Source organism: Heteronotia binoei, chromosome 15 (genome assembly GCF_032191835.1).
Source record: "Heteronotia binoei isolate CCM8104 ecotype False Entrance Well chromosome 15, APGP_CSIRO_Hbin_v1, whole genome shotgun sequence".
Taxonomy (NCBI): domain Eukaryota; kingdom Metazoa; phylum Chordata; class Lepidosauria; order Squamata; family Gekkonidae; genus Heteronotia; species Heteronotia binoei.
The window spans coordinates 12,950,503-12,973,519 of NC_083237.1; the positions used below are offsets into that span (position 1 = coordinate 12,950,503).

A 23,017-nucleotide genomic window follows, 5' to 3' on the forward strand; every position below is an offset into this window, starting at 1 on the left:
TGGAGTGGAGGGCGGGATATAAATCCAATATCTTCATCTACCTCACAGGGTGTCTGTTGTGGGGGAGGAAGGGAAAGGAGATTGTGAGCTGCTCTGAGACTCTTTGGAGTGGAGGGCGGGATATAAATCCAGTATCTTCATCTACCTCACAGGGTGTCTGCTGTGGGAGAGGAAGGGAAAGGAGATTGTGAGCCGCTCTGAGACTCTGATTCAGAGAGAAGGGCGGGGTATAAATCTACAGCCTTCTTCTCACTACCATATATCCTATTAATTGCATTGTTTTAATGCACTTCTGCCACCACAGCTGCCAGCACAGCTGCTCCAATTCAGCAGTCGTGTCGAAATTATATTTCTCCCTGCAATGCAAAATCCATATCAGAGATGTCCGTAGCTTGGAATCTTACGCTGTTCTTTTCACACTTTCATCGGTGACCTCTGGACTTTTGGAGAGGTAAATATATGACAGAATGTGTATTGCAGCACAAATGTTGATCCAGCAGGTCTGCAGGCTGCCACTTACCGGTCCCACATCTAGTCCCAGCCGGTGAATTTCAAGGATTCCGGAGAAGGCAAAATAAAAAAGGTTGGACAAGCAGGTTTGTGCGTGATGCACTTGGGCCCCCCCCCCCAACTCTGGACAGAGAACTGGATTAATTGGAACCTCTCAGTGCCCACAGGCATGCCAATCTCCAGGTGGAGCCTGGAGAGCTTCCAGAATTACAACCAGGGCTTTTTTTGCAGCAAGAATTCCTTTGCATATTAGGCCACACACCCCTGAGGTAGCCAATCCTCCTAAAGCTTACAGGGCTCTTAGTAAGCTCCAGGAGGACTGGCTACATCAGGGTGTGTGTGGTCTAATAGGCAAAGCAGTTCTTGCTACAAAGAAAGCCCTGATTACAATTGATCTCTGGACAACAGAAATCAGTTCCCTTGGAGAAATGGCTGCTTTGGAGGATGGACTCTACCGCAGGGGCAACAAACATGCATCCTAGGGGCCAAACAGGCCCCTGGAGGGTTCATATCAGGCCCCTGAGCAACTGGCTCTTATCTACTTTCTTCTCCCTCTCTCTTGCTTCCTCCTGCATCACAGCTTGGTTTGCAAGGCTTGCTCAATCGCACAGCAGAGCTACAGAGCAAAACCTTGATTTTCTCCATTGGTTGAGGCTCCTCCCCCTCCTGGTCCCCTAGGGAAGGAAGGAAAGAGCCAGAGCTTCCTTTACCCAGTTCCCCGGATCCCATGGGAGAAATACAAATTAAGACCAACGAGTGTTAATGTTTTAAGCATGTTTTAATTTAAGGATTTTTTTTAAAAAAAAAAATCTTTAATTGTATTTGTCTGCGTCCTTTATAAAGTTTATATCTCTGCTGCCTAATCTTATTTATTTATTTATTCTATGACTTGTATCCCGCTCTTCCCATAAAAACGGCTCAGGGCGGCTCACAGCAAACAATAAAACAGAGTTTAGATTATTATTACATATATAAACATTTTAAAAAGTCAGAACATTTAAAAACCTAAAAACCTTAAAATCTTAACATCAAATCTATACATTATGGTTCACAGAAGTCTAATAAGCTACATTTATTTCCAGTCAGGTGTAGGCTAGCCGGAAGAGGGTTGTTTTGCAGGCCCTGCGGAACTGAGCAAGGTCCCGCAGGGCCCTCACCTCTTCCGGCAGCTGGTTCCACCATGTAGGGGCCATTAGGGAAAAGGCCCTGTCTCTGGTTGTCTTAAGACGGACTTCCTTAGGCCCAGGGATGGTGAGAAGGTTTTGAGTCCCAGACCTCAGTACTCTCTGGGGGACATGTGGGGAGAGACGGTCCTTCAGGTAGGCAGGTCCCAGGCCATATAGGGCTTTAAAGGTAATGGCCAGCATCTTGTACCGGACTCGGTATGTTATTGGGAGCCAGTGCAGAGCCCCGAAGACCCGGCCGGATGTGCCCCCATCTTGGGAGGCCCAATAAAAGCCGGGCCGCGGCATTCTGCACCAGCTGCAATTTCCAAGTCCGGCACAGGGGCAGCCCCATGTAGAGGGCATTGCAGTAGTCCAACCTCGAGGTGACCGTAGCATGGATCACTGTTGCTAGGTCGTCGCGGTCCAGGAAGGGAGCCAACTGCCTTGCCCATCTAAGATGAAAAAACGCGGACTTGGCAGTGGCTGCTATCTGAGCCTCCATCTTTAGGGAAGGCTCCAATAGCACCCCCAGGCTCTTGACCCTATCCACCGCCATCAGCGGCGCACCATCAAAAGCTGGCAAGGGGATTTCCCCCCCCCGGTCCCCGACGACCCAGGCAAAGGACCTCTGTCTTCGCAGGATTCAATCTCAGTCCACTCAGTCTGAGACACTCAGCCATGGCCTGTAGTGCCCGATCCAGATTTTCTGGGGCGCAGACCAGTCGGCCGTCCATAAGTAGATAGATAGGTAATCTATCTACTTATGTAGATAGATAGATAATCTTAAATAGGTACACACAGGGCCCGGCCCAACATGGCCCAGCCCGACAAGGCCTCAATTATGTCAGATCCAGCCCACATAACAAATGAGTTCGACACCCCTGCTCTAGGGCATTTTACTCCAATGAGGCCCCCCCTCCCTTCTCTTCCCTCACCATGCTCCACCCATCCAAATCTCCCAGAATTCCCCAGCTTGCATTGAAGACTCACCGACGTCAGGGACGTCGCATTTAACGATGGCCGGGTGGGTGAGAGGTTTGTTCTTGGGGATCAGGTTGAGGGCGTAGATCAGAGGCAAGGTGTATCTCCGGATGGTGCCTTGCAGGTACTTGCACAAGAGAAAAAACCCAAGTCACACAAAGTCACAGAATCAAAGAATCACAAGAGCTGGAAAGGACCTCCGAGGTCATTGAGTCCAACTCCCTGCACAACGCAGGAAATTCACAAATACTTCCCCACCCCACCCTCAGCTCCATGGCCAGAATATGGCAAAAAAACCCCTCCAAAATCCTCCAGGATTCCTGGCTATACTGGCCTGGAGAAAAATTGCTTCCTGACCCCAAAGTCCATACATACTCCAGAGAAAGCTGTTTTTTTCCAGGGCAGAATGTCAAGTCGAAGCAGCACAGGTTGGAAGACCACCTGTTGCTCTGACTTGGATGGCCCAGGCTAGTCTGATCTTGGCAGACCCCAAAAGCTAAGCAGGGTTGGCCCTGGTTAATACTTGGAAGGGAGTCCGGGGGGGGGGGGTTGTAGCAGGAACTCCTTTGCATACTAAGCCACACCTCTCTGACGTAGCTGATCTTCCTGGAGCTCACAGGAAGCCCTGTAGGACAATCACTTCTGACTGTCTCTTGCCTTGAGAACCCTGTGGAGTTGGCGGGAGTCAGCGGCTCAATATTTCTCCCCTTACTTTTGTTTAATAACCTGCTTGATAAGGAGTTCCGGACATCTCAAAAGTTTGGACCCTTGCTACCCAGCATCTGGCTTCTGTTTTGGGGCTTTGCTTTAGAATTAGAAGCTTTCTTCAGTTTCTTTACTTCTCTTCTAGAAGGGCAAACCACAACATGGGGATGTAGCTCAGTGGTAGACTGCATGTTTTACATGTATGAGGTCCTGGGTTTGATCTCCAGCATTTCCACTTTTCTACAATATTCCTGTTATTTGTCTATTTAAGCCAGGGGCGGCCAAACTTGCTTAACATAAGAGCCACACAGAATAAATATGTTTGAGAGCTGCAAGAACGGGATGGAGGGAGGAAAATAGATGGGGGAGGGAGACTTGGACAGAAAGCAACTTTAAATGCATTCTCCAAGCCTCCTGTTGGCTTGGAGAAGTGATTTAAAAAGAGAAGCATCTTCTCCAAGCCAGCCAATGGGGTGGGGGGGGGCTTCAAGACCCACACAAAAAGAATGCAACATCTCAGTATGAGAACCCATTCAGTTCAGGAGACCCTTCTCTGAATGAGAGACTGCTGAGCCACCTCCGTGCTCCACCTTTTTACCTCTTGTGGCACCAGAGGATCGTCAAAAGGGACCGTCAGAGTGAAGGCCCTGGTGCCATTGGGATTGGGAACTTCCACCAGCTTGCAGCCCCGGCTCTCGAGTTCTTCAGGAGTCAAGGGCTGGCCGCCGATCGCAACAGTCACCAGCCCCACATCGGGGAGGAAGTTGCCCAAGGTGACGTCGAAGTAGCCCCTCTCTGGGACAGTGTCTGGAAAGGAGGAACCAAACAGTTGTCAGTTCAAATTCTCTCTCCTCTTTCCAGTCCCTCGTTTGAACCTCCAGCCCTCTGATAAGTTAGGTTCTTTTTCTTCAGTACCTATCATTTCCACTGTTTCCCCCCTCAGCTGATCTAACCTTCTGAGGAGGCATATCTACCTCAACTGCCGATCTGTATCTCACTTTGTTTAAAGCAGCTTTCCCTTGCTATTTACACATTCCCCCCCCCCAACAATTTCCTATTTTACTCACTATGTTTGATAGGGCAATTAATTTTCAGTGCTAGACAACTTACTCTCCAAAAATCACCAAACTTTTACCTTGGGAATTATTGTTTGGTTGTCTGACAAGCCGTTTGAATTTCCTCCGTCTCGCAGAGAGGAGTCACTAGTGATAGGGCCCCACTATGCCAGTTTCTTTTCCTCAAATCCAGCAGCACTGAAAGGACTTTTAGGTTAGTTTAGCCCGGATCGACAAGGTCTCCGCTTTTGAACAGCCCCTCCATTTTACTTCTGCTGCACAGGATTTCTCAGCTTACAGATCCATTCCTTCCATCATGAAACGGGAGGGGGCACACAGGGTGTCTTCATGTAGACCCTAACCAGACTCACTTAGATTCAGTCATGGGGCTGCATAAGGTACCCCCTAGCCATTTCATGGGACCCTAATCACCAGGGCACTTGCTCCTCCTACATGACAAATCCCTGTGAAGTACGTACAAGCAGGAGAACCCAGCAATCCTCGCTTCCAATGGTAAATTCTTCTGCAAGGGAAGTTCAGTCGTTTTGAGCTTCAGACAAGGCCGGCCATAGACCGTCTGGCACCCTAGGCAAGGCTAACTTCTGGCAAAACACCCACACTCTGATAACATTGCCAAGTCATATGGGGGCAGCCAGTTTGGCACTCCCAGAAGGCCAGCACCCTAGTCTGCCAAGTGGCGAGCCAGCCCTGGCTTCAGATTGCCTGCCTGAATTTCATTGGCATGTATCTCCCAGCTATTCTGGTTAGCTGACAGCCTTTGCAAGATCTGGAATGGTCTGTTCACTTTTTACAGAATCTCTGGGCAAAAACAGAGTTGGGCCAATAACAAGACCTGGCCGCTGGGATTAGCCCAGTGGTCCCCCACGCAGTGCCCATCGAGTAGAGGAGAAGACAACGACAGCAGATTTATACCCCGCCCTTCGCTCTGAATCAGAGACTAAACTTTCCATGGGTTTAAAACAGGGGTGGGGAACCTTTTTTCTGCCAAGGGCCATTTGGATATTTATAACATCATTCGCGGGCCATACAAAATTATCAACTTAAAAAAAACTGCTCTGCCGGGGAGAACGATTCAGGCCAGCAAAAATAATGCAAATAATGGTTTCTCTGCTTGAAGTAATGTGGTGAAAGCCTAATTTGGCACACACACACCCAGCCCACCCCAAATGCTTAGATCCAGGGGTTTTTTCTGTAGAAAAAGCCCACCAGGAACTTATTAGCATATTAGACCACATCCCCTAATATTAGCATACTAGGTCACACACTCAGTAGCTACATGGCTTGGCCCAGCAACCAAGTGGGCCATAAATGGCTCTCAGGCCGGACGTTCCCCATCCCTGGTTTAAAGGTACCACGGGATTCAAAATTTGTCCAGTGCAGTTTTTCCTTCCCTATCCATACCAGGGGTTGAGACCCCAGGAAGCTTACTGTCTATGAGCATGGGCATCTGAGGAGCAAACGTTGTGCGGATGGCCTTCAGGCTGCGGTGGCGAGTCCAGTCGCTCTCGTCTCCTTGCCACCGGCGGTCCAGCAGCAGCTTAATGCTGTACATCATGCCATAGCGGTTGTCAATCACGTCACTCTGCAAGCAGAAGAGGAAGCAGCGATCACATCCCAAGCACAAGGGTGATGCAGGTGCACCTAGAAACGGTTGCTAGACAGGCCCCTAGCCACAGGGTGGGGCTGGCCTCCCCACCAACCCCCCCCTTCCTTTGGACCTGTATGGCCCCTCGTGGCAGCCCCGCTCTCCACGCAATTCTCGCAGCCCCGCTCTCTCCGCCCCTGCTACTCTTGCGACCCCGATCTCCTCGCTGCTCTGACCCAAGGTCCACCTGGCACGCCTCCCTGGCAGATCGGGGATTCAAAACTGCAGTCTTTTACACCCTAATCTGAAATGTCAAGCATCGCACCATGCTAGCAATTTATGCAGCTGAAATAGAAATGCTAACATGTATTAGACCAGGGGTGGCCAATCTTGCTTAACATGAGCCACACAGAATAACATCAGGAGAGGGAGGGAGGGAGGGAGGAATTTTCCAAGCCACCATTTGGCTTGGCTTGAAGAAGTGATTTAAGGAGAGAAATGCCATCTCCGAAGTGGCCAATGGGGCAGTGGGACCTTTGAGAGCTACACAATATGTGTGAAAAAGCCACATGTGACTCCCAAGCCGCAATTTGACCATCCCTGTATAAGACCATGTGGGCTATGAAGCTGTTAAGTCAAGTTTCTCAGACCTGCTCTGAGTCTGTCCGCTTTAGGAACTGGGTATATGAGCCAGTCTGCAGGGCAAAACTGGCCTTTTTCATGCCTTTTCTGAAGTCTTAAGAACACACACACCCCAACAGGGCTTTTTTTGAGCAGGAATGTACAGGAACGCAGTCCCGGCTGACTAGGCATCAGGGGGTGTGGCCTAATATACCAATGATTCCTGTTGGGCTTTTTCTACACAAAAAAGCCCTATGTGCTACAATGGTAATATCAGGGGGTGTGGCCTAATATGTCAATGAGTTCCTGTTGGGCTTTTTCTACCAAAAAAGCCCTGTGCGAAACAATGGTGATATCAGGAGGTGTGGCCTAATATCCAAATGAGTTCCTGTGGAGCTTTTTCTACCAAAAAAGCCCTGCACACCCATACCTTGTCATGATTCTCCTCTTGTTGAAAGACAGTGAATTTGAAAGTCTAGTACCACTGAGAGTTGCCAAACCCAATGTCAGACCTTTCTGAACCAAACACCTTATTAAAAGTGCTGGAAACATGTTCCAGTGACGCTGTTTATTACATTGCTTCTTGCATATTACACTGTACAGATTACCTTTTTCTCCTGTTTTGTAACCCTGATCTATTGCACAGGCTGCATTTCATTGCAACATTTTAATTGTGAAACTCACCTTGACTGAAAACGATAAACTGGAAGCAAAGTAAACAAAGGGGTCTGAGGTTGCCAAACTGGCCATCGGAGGTTGCCAATCCCCAGGTGGGAGCAGGGGATCCCCTGGTCTGGAGGCCCTCCCCCCATTTCAAGGTCATCAGAAAGCAGGGGGGGGGGAAATGTCTGTTGGACTTTCCATTATTCCCTATGGAGACCAATTCCCATAGAGTATAATGGAGAATTGATTTGCGGGTATCTGGGGCTCTGAGGGGCTGTTTTTTGAGACAGAAGCACCAAATTTGCAGCATGGCATCCGATGACTCTCCTCAAAACATCCTCCAAGACGTTTCAAAAAAGATTGGACCAGAGGGTCCAATTCTACAAGCCCCAAAAGAAGGTGCCCCATTCTTCATTATTTCCAGTGGAGGGAAGGCATTTAAAAGGTGTACAGTCCCTTTAATTGTGATGGCCAGAACTCCTTTGGGAGTTCAATTATGCTCGTCACAATTTTGCTCTTGGCTCCGCCCCTGAAGTCCCCAGGCTCCGCCCCCTCAAAAGCCCCAGGCTCTGCCCCCTCAAAGGCCCCAGGCTCCGCCCCCTCAAAGTTCCCAGATATTTCTTGAATTGGACCTGGCAATTCTAGGCAGAAGTCAAGCAGAAGAGGGGACCTTCCGCCCCATGGCAGTAGCACCACCATTCTGCAGCTTCCACGGCAAACAACGCCTTTTTCACCACTCCTGTCTCTCATCACTAGGAAACGAGCCAGGACTCAGCTCCACAGAAGCAGACAAGAAAAACACCCAGCTGAGATTTGCAGCGTCAGCTTGTCTGCTCTATCTTCTCAGAGAGGCCACAGGAGTTATGGCTGACCAGCCCCAAGGTCATTCTAGGTAATGGTCCCCCCCCCTTCTCCCACTGACCTCAGTGAGCCCTCCAGGGGCCCCAATGGGCACAGAGACCCTGATGAAGTTGGCATTCGTCAGGAAGGTGTACCCATTCCTCACAGCGGTGGCCGTGTCGATCACACGCCCATCCAGGCCCATCTCTATGGTCTCATCCCGATACAGGTCTGGGAACTTCACCAGAGATGGCAGGATTCGTGGAGTGACCCAGGTCAGCTCCGAGGCTGTGAAGACTGGAGGGTCTGCAGGAGGAAAAAGACAGTCCAGGACACATCCAGAGACTACGGAGGGATGTCATCTTTGCCTTGGGAAATACCTGGGGAGTTTGGGGATGAATCTAGGAAAGGTCTGGTTCGGGGAGGGGAGGGGAAGGACCTAATGCCATGGGGGCTACCCTCCAAAGCAGTGGTTTGGACATCAGTTGTAACACCAGGAGATCTCCAGGCCAGTGTCCCCCTCTAAGCTGATTTAGCGTGAGCGAGCTCACAGATTTTTAGCCTCCAGCTCACACATTGCTGTCTTCGCTCAGGAAGGAGGACCCCAGAGCACGCTCATTGATGCAGCAGCTCACAGCTTTAATGCCAGGAGCTCACAAAGTAGAATTTTTGCTCACAGGACTCAGCAGCTTAGAGGGAGCGTTGCTCCAGGCCTGAGCCTGGAGGCTGGCAACCCTAGTTCAGAGCCATCTTCTCTCTTGAGGGTTCAGCTAGTTTCATTTGTAAATGTATTTCTAAACGCACAAAAAATACCGAACTAGAGCATGCGAAGGGGAGGGGTGCTCTTACAAAGGAGCGGAGCCACTATCACAACCCCAGAGCTTTTTGTAGAAAAAGCCCCGCAGGAACTCATTTGCATATTAAGCCACACCCCCTGACACCGAGCCAGCCTGAACTGCGTTCCTGCTAAAAAAAAGAAAAGCCCTGCTCATACCAAACCCCCAGACCAGGGTTGCCAAGTCCCCTGGCCACTCTAGGCATTTCGAGGAAAACTATGGTCTCCCCGGACATTCTAGCATTTTGGGAGGTCTATGGTGCCTATTGTACCATAGTTTTCCCTCCCAAAATGCTAGAGCATCTGGGGAAACTATAGAGCTTCCCCGGAAACTCTGTGCGCTGTGTGGGTGAAAGGGGGGCCTAAAAGGTGCTCACAGTGGGGGGGGGGAGAAGTTTTCCATTCATTGTGTACCATGTCCTCATCCCTGGGCACGTTACCCATCCTGCCAGCCCAATGGAGCCCTGCCATAGCAGGGCATCCCGAAGGGTTTTGAAGCCTCCTTCCCCTGATCTGTTGGTTTTTATACCTCACTTTTCACTACCCAAAGGAGTCTCAGAGCAGCTTGCAATTGCCTTCCCTTCCTCTTCCCACAACAGACACCCTCTGAGGGACGGTGGCTCAGTGGAAGAGCATCTGTTTGGCAAGCAGAAGGTCCCAGGTTCAATCCCTGGCATCTCCAACTGAAAAGGGTCCAGGCAAATAGGCGTGAAAAGCCTCAGCTTGAGACCCCTGGAGAGCTGCTGCCAGTCTGAGTAGACAAGTCTGAGGGATCCCTGCACCTGTCAAGGATCCCAGGGTCTGCTTCAGTATAAGGCAGCTTCACGTGTTCATGTGTCTAGAGTGGCCGGCGCGACCAGTGTGATGTCATCACTCACAGGTGACGTCATCACACCAGCGATATCGGGGGAGGTTTCCTCCACCGGTCCAATGTAGGCCGGCAGGTTGGGAACCTCCCAGGTGGGAGAACCCCTGCCCCGGACAGAAACCCCCCCTTCCAGGGTCCTTCAGTGTACACGCAGCTCTGTCCTGGTCCAACCTCAAGGACTGCTAATGGCAGCTTTCCCAGTGATCTCCCAAATCCTCATTCAGGACTCTGTCCCTGCAAGGGGATCGCCCGTTCGAGGTATCGTCCACGACCACTTAAGAGATGCAAGCACCGAACCCCCAAATGTCAGCTGGAACTGCTATAAGGAAAAGCCAAAACGCAACACCCGTTCACAATAAGAGGCTATCTACTCGGATCCTGAAAGACTCACTGATAGGGCAGGCGATGGCAGTGTCCACTATTAGAAACATCCAGGTCTCCTTGTAGAAGATGGTGGCTCGTGCAACCTCCACTTCTAGGCCCTGCACCTGTCAAGGAAGCAAAGGGCAGGACTCAGACTGAACCACTCAAGGTCAGGCACACCTCCCGGGGGTGTCAGACTCAGTTGCTATGAGAGCCGGATCTGATTTCAATGAGACCTTGTTGGGTCAAGCTATGTCAGGCTGGGCCACGTCAGTCCAAGCCTTGTGTATACCTATTTAAGATGAGGTAGCACAGAAGAGCCCCGTGGCCCCAGTACTGTAGTCGGAGCCCTCTGCTCACGACCTGAGTTCGATCCCAGCGGAAGCTGGTTCAGGTAGCCAGCTCGGGGTTGACTCAGCCTTCCATCCTTCTGAGGTTGGGAAAATGAGTACCCAGCTTGCTGGGGGAAAAGTGTAAAAGACTAGGGAAGGCAATGGCAAACCAGCCCGTAAAAAGTTTGCCATGAAAACGTTGTGAAAGCAGCGTCACCCCGGAGTCGGAAATGACTGGTGCTTGCACAGAGAACTACCTTTACCTTTTTTTTTTAAAACACAGATATAAACTTTATAAAGGACACAGACACACACAATTAAATATTAAAACATGCTTACAACGTTAGCACTCATTGGTATTAAAGCTGCTTTCTTTGTATTTCTCCCATGGGATTCAGGGAACTGGGCAAAGGAAGCTCTGGCTCTTTCCTTCCTTCCCCAGGGGACCAGGAGGGGGAGGAGCCTCAGCCAATAGAAGGAAAAGAGGCTTGATTCAATAGCTCTGCTGTGCGATTGAGAGAGCCTGGAAAAACAAGCTCTGCCTCCCCCTCCCTTCCTCGCCAAGGGAGCAGCCTCAGCCAATAGAAAGAAAAGAGGCTTGCTTCAATAGTTCTTCTGTGCGATTGAGAGAGCCTGGAAAAACAAGCTCTGCCTCCCCCTCCCTTCCTCCCCAAGGGAGAAGGTTCGCCAATGTAGAAAACTGCTCTGTAGCTCCTGTGCGATTGAGCAAACCTTGCAAAGCACACTGTTATGCAGAAGGAAGCAAGATATAGAGAGAAGGAAGCATATGGCAGCCAGTTGCTAGGGGGCCTAATAGAAGCCCTCCAGGGACCTGATTCAGCCCTCGGGCTACGTTTGACATCCCTGACCTAGAACGTTAACTCCAAGCTCCTAAGAGTAAGATACAGCATCATGGACTCAGTTAGTTCTCCCTTCTATCAAAGCCACCCAGAAGCCACCAAGACTCCTTCTACCCATCATCTATCCTTTCGGCAAACTGGGACCATTACAGAGAATGGCCGCCAAAAGAGGTGGAGCCAACCACAAAATGGCTACTGCAGGAGGCGGAGCCAACCACAAATTGTCAGGGCGTGAGCTCATGCGTAACTCTCACAGTAGCTCTTAAACAGAGCTTCTGCGTGAAATGCTGGATATTTTTTAAAAACTGCTTTTAAATATTTTCTTGCAGGTACAGACAGCTGACCTTCTGTCACTCAATGAAGATTCTTGTGCTGCGGCGACAGCTGCTTCCAAAGCCGCATCTTTAAAAATCAGCTCAGCTAATCAGATTGCCAGAGGCCAATCAGAAGCCTTCCTGGGCAAAGGCACCCTCTGGCATCTCCCACTTCCAAAAAAATATCCGGCAGGCACCAGGAAAGGTATCTGTAGGAACCATGATGAGTAGGGCTTGTTTTTGTAGCAGGAACTCTTTTAAATATTAGGCCACACCTCCATGATGTAGCCAATCCTCCTGGAGCTTACAATAGGCCCTATACTAAGAGCCCTGTAAGCTCCAGGAGGATTGGCTACATCCGGAGGGTGTGGTCTAATATGCAAAGGAGTTCCTTCTACAAGAAAAGTCCTGATGATGGGCACCATGTTGGGGCCCCCTGATCTGGCAGAAAACATATCCTCTCCTCTCGAGCTCCTCCGGAGTCCATTCTTTGTTCTGCAAGCCATCTTCCCTGCTACACCAACCCCCATGCCACTCTTCAGCTACCTGCCATCAGACCTGCCCACTGCTCACCTCGGAGATTTCCGTCTGCTGCATGCTGTAGGGTGTGCGGAAGAGGACACGAGTCGCCGTGGTGTTGACCCCGTAGCCCAAGGTGTGGGCCTGAGTGGCCGTCATGCTCTGCATGGAGCCGTTCTGGAAGTGGAAGACCACTTGCCAGACTTGGTTCATAGCCCCCTGTGCCTGCAAAAAGAACAGCGCGGTGCAGTGGTTAGACCACCCGCCCCCAGTTCGAATCCGTGCTCCGCCACGGAAGATCACGGGATGACTTTGGGTCAGACACACAGACGACCTAACCTACCACGCAGGGTTGATCTGAGGGCTAATTAGTTAATTATTGTATAGCATTGTGTGGAGAACAGGCAGGCAGTCCTAAGATCGCCTGGCAGCCAGAACATCTAGCTCTTTAAGTGTTCTGCACCACCAGACGGCCTGAGTTCCTTGAAGGAGGAGTGGGCAGAAAAATGTGAGACACAAGCACCCTGGTTACTCTCACAAGAAGGCAGATCCAGGTGAGCAGCTGCGTTGGACTGAAGCAGAAGAGCAAAGTTGGAGTCCAGGGGCCCCTTGAAGACCCACACAGTCTAATTCTGAGTATAAGCTTTCATGCACAGGCAACTGAAGAAGGGTATCTGAAGAAGCATGTATCCACACGAAAGCTTATACCTTGAGCCGGCATCGTGCAGCAATTAAGAGCAACAGACTCTACAGAACTAGGTTTGATTTTGCCGTCCTCCACTTGAAGCCACAATGGGTGACCCTGGGTCAGTGACAGCTCTCAGCCCCCCAAAATAAGCCTAGCTTGCTGCATAAAGCTAGAGACAGGGACAGAGAGACAGACAGGCAGACAGGGACAGGCAGAGAGACAGAGACAGACACTGCAGTTTCAGGCTGCCAGACAATCCTAGGGTCTCCTGGCTATACCACACACAATACCATACAAAGTTTATTTATTTTTGTTGGGCTCCAAAGAAGTCATGCCCAGAGCAGCACAGGGGTCCCTAGCCTTTTTGAGCCTGCAAGCGCATCTGGAATTCTTTGTGTTTTAACAATTTATTAATAACATATGGTTACAATATTTAATTGTCTCTTTTCTATACTAACCCATATGATATTTCAACCCCCCCCCCTCTCTCCAATATTTGACTTCCCTGAAGTTATACATTTAAATTCAATTATAAGGTACCACTAACCAATCAAAGTTCAATACTTTTCTTTTCTCATTAATACTAAAAAATTGTCCAATGTCTTTTTACATTCCACTCTTTCTCCATATATCCTTTAAATTTCTTCCACTCCTTTTTGAATATATCTAAATCATAGTCTCTTAAAGTTTTAGTTAATTTGTTCATCTCACTCCACGATAAAACTTTCACAATCCAATCCCATTTCTCTGGTATTTTTCCCTGTTTCCACAGCTGCGCATACAATGTCCTAGCAGCTAGCACATCTGGAATTCTGAACACCCTCAAAACAGCTTCCAGAGGAGGCAGAGCCAAACCCAAAATTACTTCTGTGGGAAGCAGAGACAAATGGAACGCTTCCCTCCGCACACCTGTGGGGAGGCATCCTGAAAGGGGAATGAAACCAGACCCTCAGGAAAGTCCAGGTGCTTCTCTGCCCTCCTGATCCTCCAGTGGGAAACTGTTTTATCTGAATGAAGGCAGCCAATCACAAGCCCCGTCTTACCACAGCTCCACCCACTTTCTGAAAAGATCAGCAGGCACCGCAGGAAGTACACCCACAAGTGTAGGGTTGCCAAGTCCAATTCAAGAAATATCTCCGGACATTGAACTCCAAAGGGAGATCTGGCCATCACATTTAAAGGGACTGCACACCTTTTAAATGCCTTCCCTCCATTGGAAACATAGGGGTACCTTCTTGGGGGGCTTATAGAATTGGACCCCCTGGTCCAAACCTTTTGAAACTAGGAGGATATTTTGGGGAGAGGCACTGGATGCTATGCTGCAAATATGGTACCTCTACCTTAAAAAAAAGCAGCCCCTCCCCAAAGCCCCAGATACCTGCGGATCAATTCTCCATTATACCCTATGGGAATTGGTCCCATAGGAAATAATGGAGTGCCCAGCAGAAATTCCCCCCCCCCCCGAAGCGGGGAGAGGGCCTCCAAACTGAGGGATCCACTGCCTCCACCTGGGGATTGGCAAACCCACACAAGCACCACGTTGGGGAACCCCGCAGCAAAGCACACGGACAGCCCCAGCTGATTACCTGCCAGCAGAAAGAGCCACTGACCCTCTCCTTCATACTGCCCTTGGTATCTCCTTCCAGCATACTCAGGGCTTTTTTTTGTAGCAGGAACAACTTTGCACATTAGGCCACACCCCCTTGATGTAGCCAATCCTCCTGGAGCTTACAGGAGGCCCTGTATGAAGAGCCCTGTAAACTCTTGGAGGGTTGGCTACGTAAGAGGGGTGTGGCCTAATATGCAAATGAGTGCCTGCTACCCCCCCCCCCCAAAGCCCATTTCCATACCATCTTCTCGCTCCTTACCACAGGCCACACGGCGATCCAGTCTTCATTCAGGGCTTCGTCTGCTATGCCCGGGACAGCACGCCGGACGGACACCTGAAACAGACGCCCCAGGGCAACCGATTTCAACACCTCCCAGCGATTTTCCAACTCCACACACCAGCTAACGCGTTTTTCAAAAGCGCTCTTTCAGAGCTACAACGGGATGAGCGACTCGTTTTGCCACAAGCTTCTCAACCCTCCTCACAAGTAGTCATATGCACATCTGAAGCTGCCTTATACCGAATCAGACCCTCGGTCCATCAAAGCCAGTGTTGTCTACTCAGACTGGCAGTGGCTCTCCAGGGTCTCAAGCTGAGGTTTTTCACGCCTACTTGCCTGGACCCTTTTTAGTTGGAGATGCTAGAGATCGAACCTGGGACCTTCTGCTTACCAAGCAGATGCTCTACCACTGAGCCATCGTCCCACCCCATAGTCCTGCATGAGCAAGTTCGTGCCATCTAGCAATCAGGGGCTTTACAGTTCTGAAGCCTGAATACCAAGGCAGAGAAGGCACAAGCTGCTTATATCGAGTTCAGTCTTGTCTGCTCAGACTGGCTGCAGGTGCCGGAGATTGAACCCGGGACCTTCCGGCACGCAAAACGAAGGTTCTTCCTCTGAACCACAGTCCCTCCCAAATACTGGTTATCGGGGCTTTTTTGGTAGAAAAAAGCCCAGCAGGAATTCATTTGCATATTGGGCCACACCCCCTGACACCAAGCCAGCCGGAACGGCTAAAAAACCCCCCAACCCTGCTGGTTATCTACAAATAGAAACAATCTTACTATTTAAGCACTGCTTTCCCTTACAAATGGAAACCGGGCCTACGAGCTGTGCTCCATGTTAGGGAAGGCCGCTAGAAGCCAGACGGCTTTACTAGAGACCGAAACCAAGATACCAACCTGCAGGCTGCCTTCTACAGTTTAAGGAGTGGGATGGAGGGCGGGGGGGGGGGGCTGGGGGAGCTCTGGAACCAAGTTGCTGAGGAGCCATCCTCGGGATCTATTCCTCCCTCCTCAAGAGAGCCCCTTTTCCAGCGCCTGAAGCCAAAACGCTGCCATTTTCACAGGCCAAACGATCGCAAGCCATCTGTTTAACTGAAACGTGTACAGAACCAAATCCCTTCAACACCTGGGAGTACTCTGCCCACAAACCTCCATGTAGTTTTCTTCACAGACGATCTCCCGGGGACTCCATGGGGCGCCGAGGGGGCACGTCATGGACACGTCGTAAGCCACAGTCAGGTTCCCCGGACTGGTTACCTCCACCTGCAGCTGGAGGCTGAATTCCTGGTCAAACTGGACGGAAAAAAAATACTCAGCGTCCCTTTGTTCTGCTCGTCTCTTGCCTTGAAAGTCCACAAATTGGTTGTGAACCTGATGGCACTTCATTCTTGAATGTTCCAAAGCAGAATAAACATTTTGGTCTTGTTAATTCCCTGGAGAGGGTCCCGGAGGTCATGGAAAACCAAGCGACACTTCCAAGGCATGGGGCTTACCCAGGGGTCGTTTTGTAGAAAAATAGGTGGTGGAGCTCATTAACATAACTTATTAGCATATGCCACCACCCCCACCAGCCAAAAGCAACCTGACGCAAGAAAGGAGAGCCCCGGGCAAGCGAGGCCTGCTTGGGCTGGCTAGAGATCCAGCCAGCCCAAGCAGGCCTCACTCATCTGGAGCGCTCCTTGGCCGCCACCCCGCCCCCCGGTCTAAAGGTCATCACATAAGAAGTGGAGAAAGGGTAGTGCAGGCTTCTCCAGGGGTTAATGAGGGCTGCTGGGGGTATAGCAAAGCCCCTGGTGGCTGGCTGGCTGGCCGCCCGCTCTCCTAATCCAGGGATTGTTATGCAGCTGCACCTCCTATTCAATGGACAAGGTAGTTGGGGAAGAGGAGGGGGAACCCTCAGAAAGGTTCAGGAGCTGCGCTTCTGTGAACTTCTGCTGAATTCAAGGCCTGGGCTTACCAAATTCTTGATGGAACATGCCAGGAAAGAGACTCTGATCTCTGGGTTGCCATACAGGTCGGTGGTACGCGTGAAGCCGCACTGGGAAGCGACCTGGTCCGTCACAGGAATGAGCTGTCCAAGATTGTCTTGGAGGAAAAAAAAAAAACCAAAGAGGGGCAGCATATTTGTCGCCCTGACCTCATGCAGCCTAGTGGTTAGTACTCTGGGTTGCCAGCTCCAGGTTGGGAAATACCTGGAGATTTTGGGGGTGGAGTCTGAGGAGGGCGGGGTTTGGAGAGGGGAGGGGCCTCAGTGGGTTATAACACCACAGAGTCCACCTTCTAAAGCAGCGGTCCCCAATCTTTTTGGCACCAGGGACCGGTTTTGTGAAAGACAATTTTTCCAGGGAGGGGGGTGGGATGGTTTCAGGATGGTACAATTGTGCACTTTAGTTCTGTTAGTTTGGGGTGGTGGTTAAGTGCCCGGACTCCTGTCTGGGAGAACCGGGTTTGATTCCCCACTCCTCCACTTGCAGCTGCTGGAATGGCCTTGGGTCAGCCATAGCTCTTGTAGGAGTTGTCCTTGAAAGGGCAGCTTCTGGGAGAGCGCTCTCAGCCCCACCCACCTCACAGGGTGTCCATTGTGGGGGAGGAAGGTGAAGGAGAGTGCAAGCTGCTCTGAGACGCTGAAATTCGGAGTGGAGGGCAGGATATAAATCCAATGTCGTCATCTTATTATTATTATTATTACTACATTGTAATATATAATGGAATAATTACACAACTCATGGCCTGGTTGCTTACAGGCCGCTGTCTGGTACCAGTCCGCAGCCCGGAGGTTGGGGAACCCTGTTCTAAAGCAACCATTTTCCCTCCAAGGGAACTGATCTCCATGCAGATCAGTTGCCATTCCAGATCTCCAGCCACCACGGAGGCTGGCAACCAGTACTATGTTGTTTCTATTAGAAGAAGAAGAAGATGAAGATATTGGATTTATATCCCGCCCTCCACTCCGAAGAGTCTCAGAGCGGCTCACCATCTCCTTTACCTTCCTCCCCTGCAACAGACACCCTGTGAGGTGGGTGGGGCTGGAGAGGGCTCTCACAGCAGCTGCCCTTTCAAGGACAACCTCTGCCAGAGCTATTGCTGACCCAAGGCCATTCCAGCAGGTGCAAGTGGAGGAGTGGGGAATCAAACCCGGTTCTTCCAGATAAGAGTCCGCACACTTAACCACTATACCAAACTGGCTCTCCAAACTTAGAGCATAGTAATCCTAAAGAGCTTAGGACGTCTTTAACAAAACATTTCTGAATACGCACAGAGTCAGAAGAACATAAGAGAAGCCATGTTGGATCAGGCCAATGACCCATCCAGTCCAACAGTGTGTCATACAGTGGCCAAAAAATCCCAGGTGCCATCAGGAGATCCACCAGCGGGGCTAGGACACTAGAAGCCCTCCCATTGTTACCCCCCCACAAGCACGAAGAATACAGAGCATCACTGCCCCAGACAGAGAGTTCCATCTAGACCTTGTGGCTAGTAGCCACTGATGGACGTGTAGCTGCCACCACCTCCTGTGGCAGTGAATTCCATGTGTTCATCACCCTTTGGGTGAAGAAGTCTTCTCTCTCTCCCATGCTGCCCACTGAGAAACTACATCCAGTTTCTGTGGGCCTGGGATTAGAAAGAAGGTGAAGAGCCCAGTCTTCCAAAATACTTACTGAAGACTCCATAACGCCATGAGTTCTGGCCTAGCGTGGCTTTATCCAGCCATATCCAAAAGTAGCGGGCCCGACATTCAGTTCGCGCAGCACCTTCCAAAGAAAGATGTCCCATCAAGGAGAGGTTAGTTCACTGTCTGCATGATATAGGCCTCCTCCGCCCCCACCCCCTTTATTTGGTAGATTTAAACTAGGATTGCCAAATCCAGTTCAAAAAATATCTGGGGACTTTGGTGGTGCAGCCAAGAGACTTTAGGGGTGGAGCCAGGAGCAAGGTTGTTACAAGTGTAATTGAACTCCAAAGGAAGTTCTGGCCATCACATTTAAAGGGACTACACACATTTTAAATGCCTTCCTCCATTTAGAAATAATGAAGGATAGGGGCACCTTCTTTTGGGGCTCATAGAATTGGACGTCCTGGTTCTATCCTTTTGAAACTTGGAGGGTGTTTTGAGGAGAGGCGTCAGATGCTGTGCTGCAAATTTGGTGCCTCTATCTCAAAAAACAGCACCCCCCCCCCTGCCATGAGCTCCAGATACCTGCAGATCAATTCTCGATTATATCCTATGGGAATCGATCTCCATAGGCCAGGGGTGGGGAACCTTTTTTTCTGCCAAGGGCCATATGGATATTTATAATATCATTCGCAGGCCATAAAATTATCAACTTAAAAAACAGTGCTCCGCCGAGGGAGAATGATTCAGGCCAGCAAAATCATTGCAAATAATTGTTTTTCTTTTTGAAGTCATGTGGGGAGAGCCTAATCTGACACACACACACACACACATCTGGCCTGCCGTCCTAGGCAAATGCATAGCCCAGCAGGAACTCAGTAGCATATTAGACTACATCCCCTAATATTAGCATATTAGGCCACACCAACTGGGATAATCAAGTGCAAACTGAACTGTGATAGTAACTTTTCCAGGCCCTGCAGCAATTCTGGCCAGCCAGCCAGGCCCCAGGGAGGCTATTGCACAGTACATCTGGGCCCTGTAATCCCTGCCTGGCCCTGGGGAGGTGCATCGCACGGCTGGGCCCCACGATCCTCGCTGGCCAGCCAGGCCCCAGAGAGGCTGCCACATGGCTCGGTTCGGCCCAGCAATCCCTGAGGGCCACATACGGCCCTCGGGACGGAGGTTCCCCACCCCTGCCATAGGAAATAATGGAGTGCCCAGCAGATATTTCCCTTTCCCCCCACCCCTGCTTTCTGATGACCCTGAAGTGGAGGGAGGGCCTCCAAACTGGGTGACCCCCTGGCCTGCCCCCACCTGGGGATTTATGCAAACAACAAAAAACATCTTTGTGATACGAATGAACCTGGGGATTGGCAACTCTAATTTAATCGAGTCTAGAGGCTCCTTAAAACTTTGCAAGAGCTCAGAGTACTATGCGGGGTGGGGGAGTCACTAAAACACAAACTGAACACAATTCCACATGAGTCTGCTACACCATTCTGTTGAAATGCAGTGGTTTTGGCTACAATAAAGGAATTTCAGAAAGAGATTTTGAAATGCAGAATTCTAGAGTTTATCAATAACCAGGGTTCAAACAGAGTCAACGGTATTCTTAGTCATTACAATTTTAGAATTGCTTAACATAAGGAGCAGCAGGTTGCATCAGCGTGAATAGTCACAACTCCTAGCTTGGACAATTTTGTATAGAAATGTCAGACTCTCTCATGGGGTTCATCATCAAAGTTAATTTCTCTCTCTCCCCCCCCCCCCACACAAAATGGCGGACTCATTTCATGCACCCAAAGAAGTTAACGCGCTAGCTCACCCTAATCTTACAATAACAGTATCTGTTCATAAGTTTTAAAAAGGAGGCGTACAACGGTATGAAGTCCAACCTTCCAAAGATGACATGTTCTCCAAATGGACCATTAGCAGTCGAGATCAGTATTAATTCCAGGAGAACTTTAGAAGGAATGTAACACTTTACCCACCATTTGGTCCAAGATTTGATTCTCAATAACATTTGCGTTGAATGAACAGCATAATGTTGACTGACTGAAGTCCATTTTGATTGAAGTCCACTGATAATATCTATTTAACACACTTCTGCGCCATCTTTCCACTCAAACAGTGTCCCAAGGAGGTGACTATCCAACATTAAACACTTTTAAAACGTTAAAGCAGCATTTATGCTATTTAAGAGAGGAGGACCAATAAATGTCACTGGAAGCTAGGACAGAATTATTTAGCCCAAATGTTCCTTTTCACACTGTGGTAAGATACACACAAGCATACTACGCATACTGCAGTTACACAGGAGTGCAACAAAACCGTACTGAAGAGTCAAAAACTGGCATAACTTCTAGAGAAAGGGCAAAGGCAGAGGCCAAATGGGGACCCACCTGTTTCCTGCATCCTTCCAAATTACACCCACAAGGCCATTACTCACCTGCAGGAAAAGGTACGGATGTCACTTCCTGGGGCAGGAACAGACACAGCAGGGCCAAGCTACAGAGGAAACCCAATACAGGAAAGTTAAGCAACTTCTGCAACTATTCGACTCAGGTTTCTGACCTCCAGGTGAACAGAGGAAATGTAGGAGGAAAATAACGGAGCCGCACACTTCCTGGTATGAAACGAGATATTTTACTACTGGTACCGTTAGCAGGGTCCAGTTGAGCATCATTGCTCCAAAAATACTGAACCTGTCCCCCGATCCTCAGACCGTCTTTTTAAGCACAAAAGCAAGTTTAGCAGGCAGGCCCTACAAATTATCTGATTCAACATTCCCCACCCCCTTGCTTTCCTTCTAGTATTTTTCCATTCCTCTTGTCCCCCTGTGTTATAAGCTTTAGCAAGAAGCTTCTCAGTGAGGCCTCTTTGTTATCCAATACACATCTGTGAATCCACACTCACTGAAGACTATCTGCTTCTAACACATTGCATCAGACACCCTTTTTGCTTTTGAAGGCAAAAGGATATTTTCATTTATTATTATAGGGGTATTCATTAATTTTTCAGGGGTCCCCCTTCAATGTTCCCTCTAAGCTGTAGAGTCTTGTGAGCAAAAATTCTACTTTGTGAGCTCCTGGCATTAAAGTTGTGAGCTGCTGCATCAATTAGCTTGGTCTGAGGCCATTTTCCCTGAGCGGGGGCAAAAATGTGTGAGCTTGAGGCTAAAAAATTGTGAGCTAGCTCACACTAACTCAGCTTAGAGGGAATGCTGATCAGAGGTCACCTGGAGAAAATGGCCACCTTGAGAGGTGGATTCGAAGGCATTATACTGAAACTCTGCCTTCATCAGGCTCCACCCCCAAAATCTCTAGGCAGTTTCCAACCAACACCTGGCAACCCTGTAATTTGACACACACACAGTAGAGGACACTTGTGTCCTACTGCACTTGTTTATGAATTGGACTGATTGAACATCTATTATTCCCATCAGAACTTTCCCAAAGAAGTCGGAGCATTGATTTGCTGAAAGAAGGGATTGGTGTTCTGATTGGTTTGTTCCTTGGACTGTATAAAGGACTGAATTTATTCATTTATTCTGTGGAACCTGAATATATTATACGATTGTATTCATCACAGTGATAAGAATTTTTTTATTTATTGGAGACTGGATTTCATGGGAGCTTTTGCTTTTTCCTCTGCCTTTCTTTGCCGTGATTCTCTTTTTTGGATACACAGCCTCCAGGTGGGGCCTGGAGATCTCCTGCTTTTACAACTGAGAGCAGGGGAACCCTTACCCCACAATAACAATTTCTTCCCAAGCCTGGCACTCATACTTTTTAAATCTTTTCAGAAACGATGGGGCAAATTTCCCCATTTCCCTTGAAACTGACATCAGTGAACATCCTGAGTGGCCACCTGTGTCCCCGGAGGACATCATTACCCTGATTTCGCAACTTAAGTCCAAAAAGGCCCCCGGCCCTGATGCAGTCATTCCAGAGCTATTGAAGTTCCACCCAGAATGGTGGGCACCACCCCTGGCTGCCCTGTTTACTATGATAAATAACACTGGAATAATGCCCAGGACGTGGACCAACGCAATCATTGTCCCCATCCATAAAAAGGGCAATCCCTCATTACCTGAGAACTATCGGCCGATTAGCCTCCTATCAGTTGTCGGCAAGCTTTATGCCAAACACCTCCTAGTGAAACTAGAAAGTTGGCTGACAACAAACAACATACTAGGCCCAGAACAAATAGGGTTTCGCCATGGTAAATCCACCCTTGACCACTGTGTCGTTTTATCACACCTAGTTTCCAAATACAGTGGGAAATCTGGCAACAAACTCTTCGCTGCCTTTTTAGACCTCAAGGCGGCGTTTGACTCAGTTCCGAGAGAGTTGCTGTGGATTAAGTTGGCCAGGATGAACATGGATCCCAGATTGCTTACCTTGATTAAAAAACTGTATACACACACCAGCTGTCAAGTTAAGTACAACCTCCAGGGCAATCTAACTTCGGAAATTCCAATTTGTAAAGGTGTGAAACAGGGCTGTATCCTTGCCCCAGCACTTTTTAATCTTTTTTTAAATGATGTAGCCCCTGTTTTATATGCAATCAATGGGCATGCTA

The 23,017-nt window shown here is 49.4% G+C and overlaps 1 protein-coding gene across 1 annotated transcript in view; it reads right to left on the bottom strand.

The window, feature by feature from the left end:
- Positions 1-23,017, bottom strand: part of LOC132583875 (uncharacterized) — a 43,748-nt gene that overhangs the window by 13,494 nt on the left and 7,237 nt on the right. The window contains exons 2-12 of the mRNA XM_060255595.1: positions 20,883-20,941; positions 18,477-18,569; positions 16,775-16,902; positions 15,967-16,110; positions 14,795-14,869; positions 12,293-12,463; positions 10,242-10,338; positions 8,230-8,453; positions 5,867-6,020; positions 3,961-4,169; positions 2,667-2,784 (exon numbers count right to left, since the gene is read on the bottom strand). Coding sequence (XP_060111578.1) covers positions 2,667-2,784; positions 3,961-4,169; positions 5,867-6,020; positions 8,230-8,453; positions 10,242-10,338; positions 12,293-12,463; positions 14,795-14,869; positions 15,967-16,110; positions 16,775-16,902; positions 18,477-18,569; positions 20,883-20,941 — 1,472 coding nt within the window. The remainder of the gene's footprint in view (positions 1-2,666; positions 2,785-3,960; positions 4,170-5,866; positions 6,021-8,229; positions 8,454-10,241; positions 10,339-12,292; positions 12,464-14,794; positions 14,870-15,966; positions 16,111-16,774; positions 16,903-18,476; positions 18,570-20,882; positions 20,942-23,017) is intronic.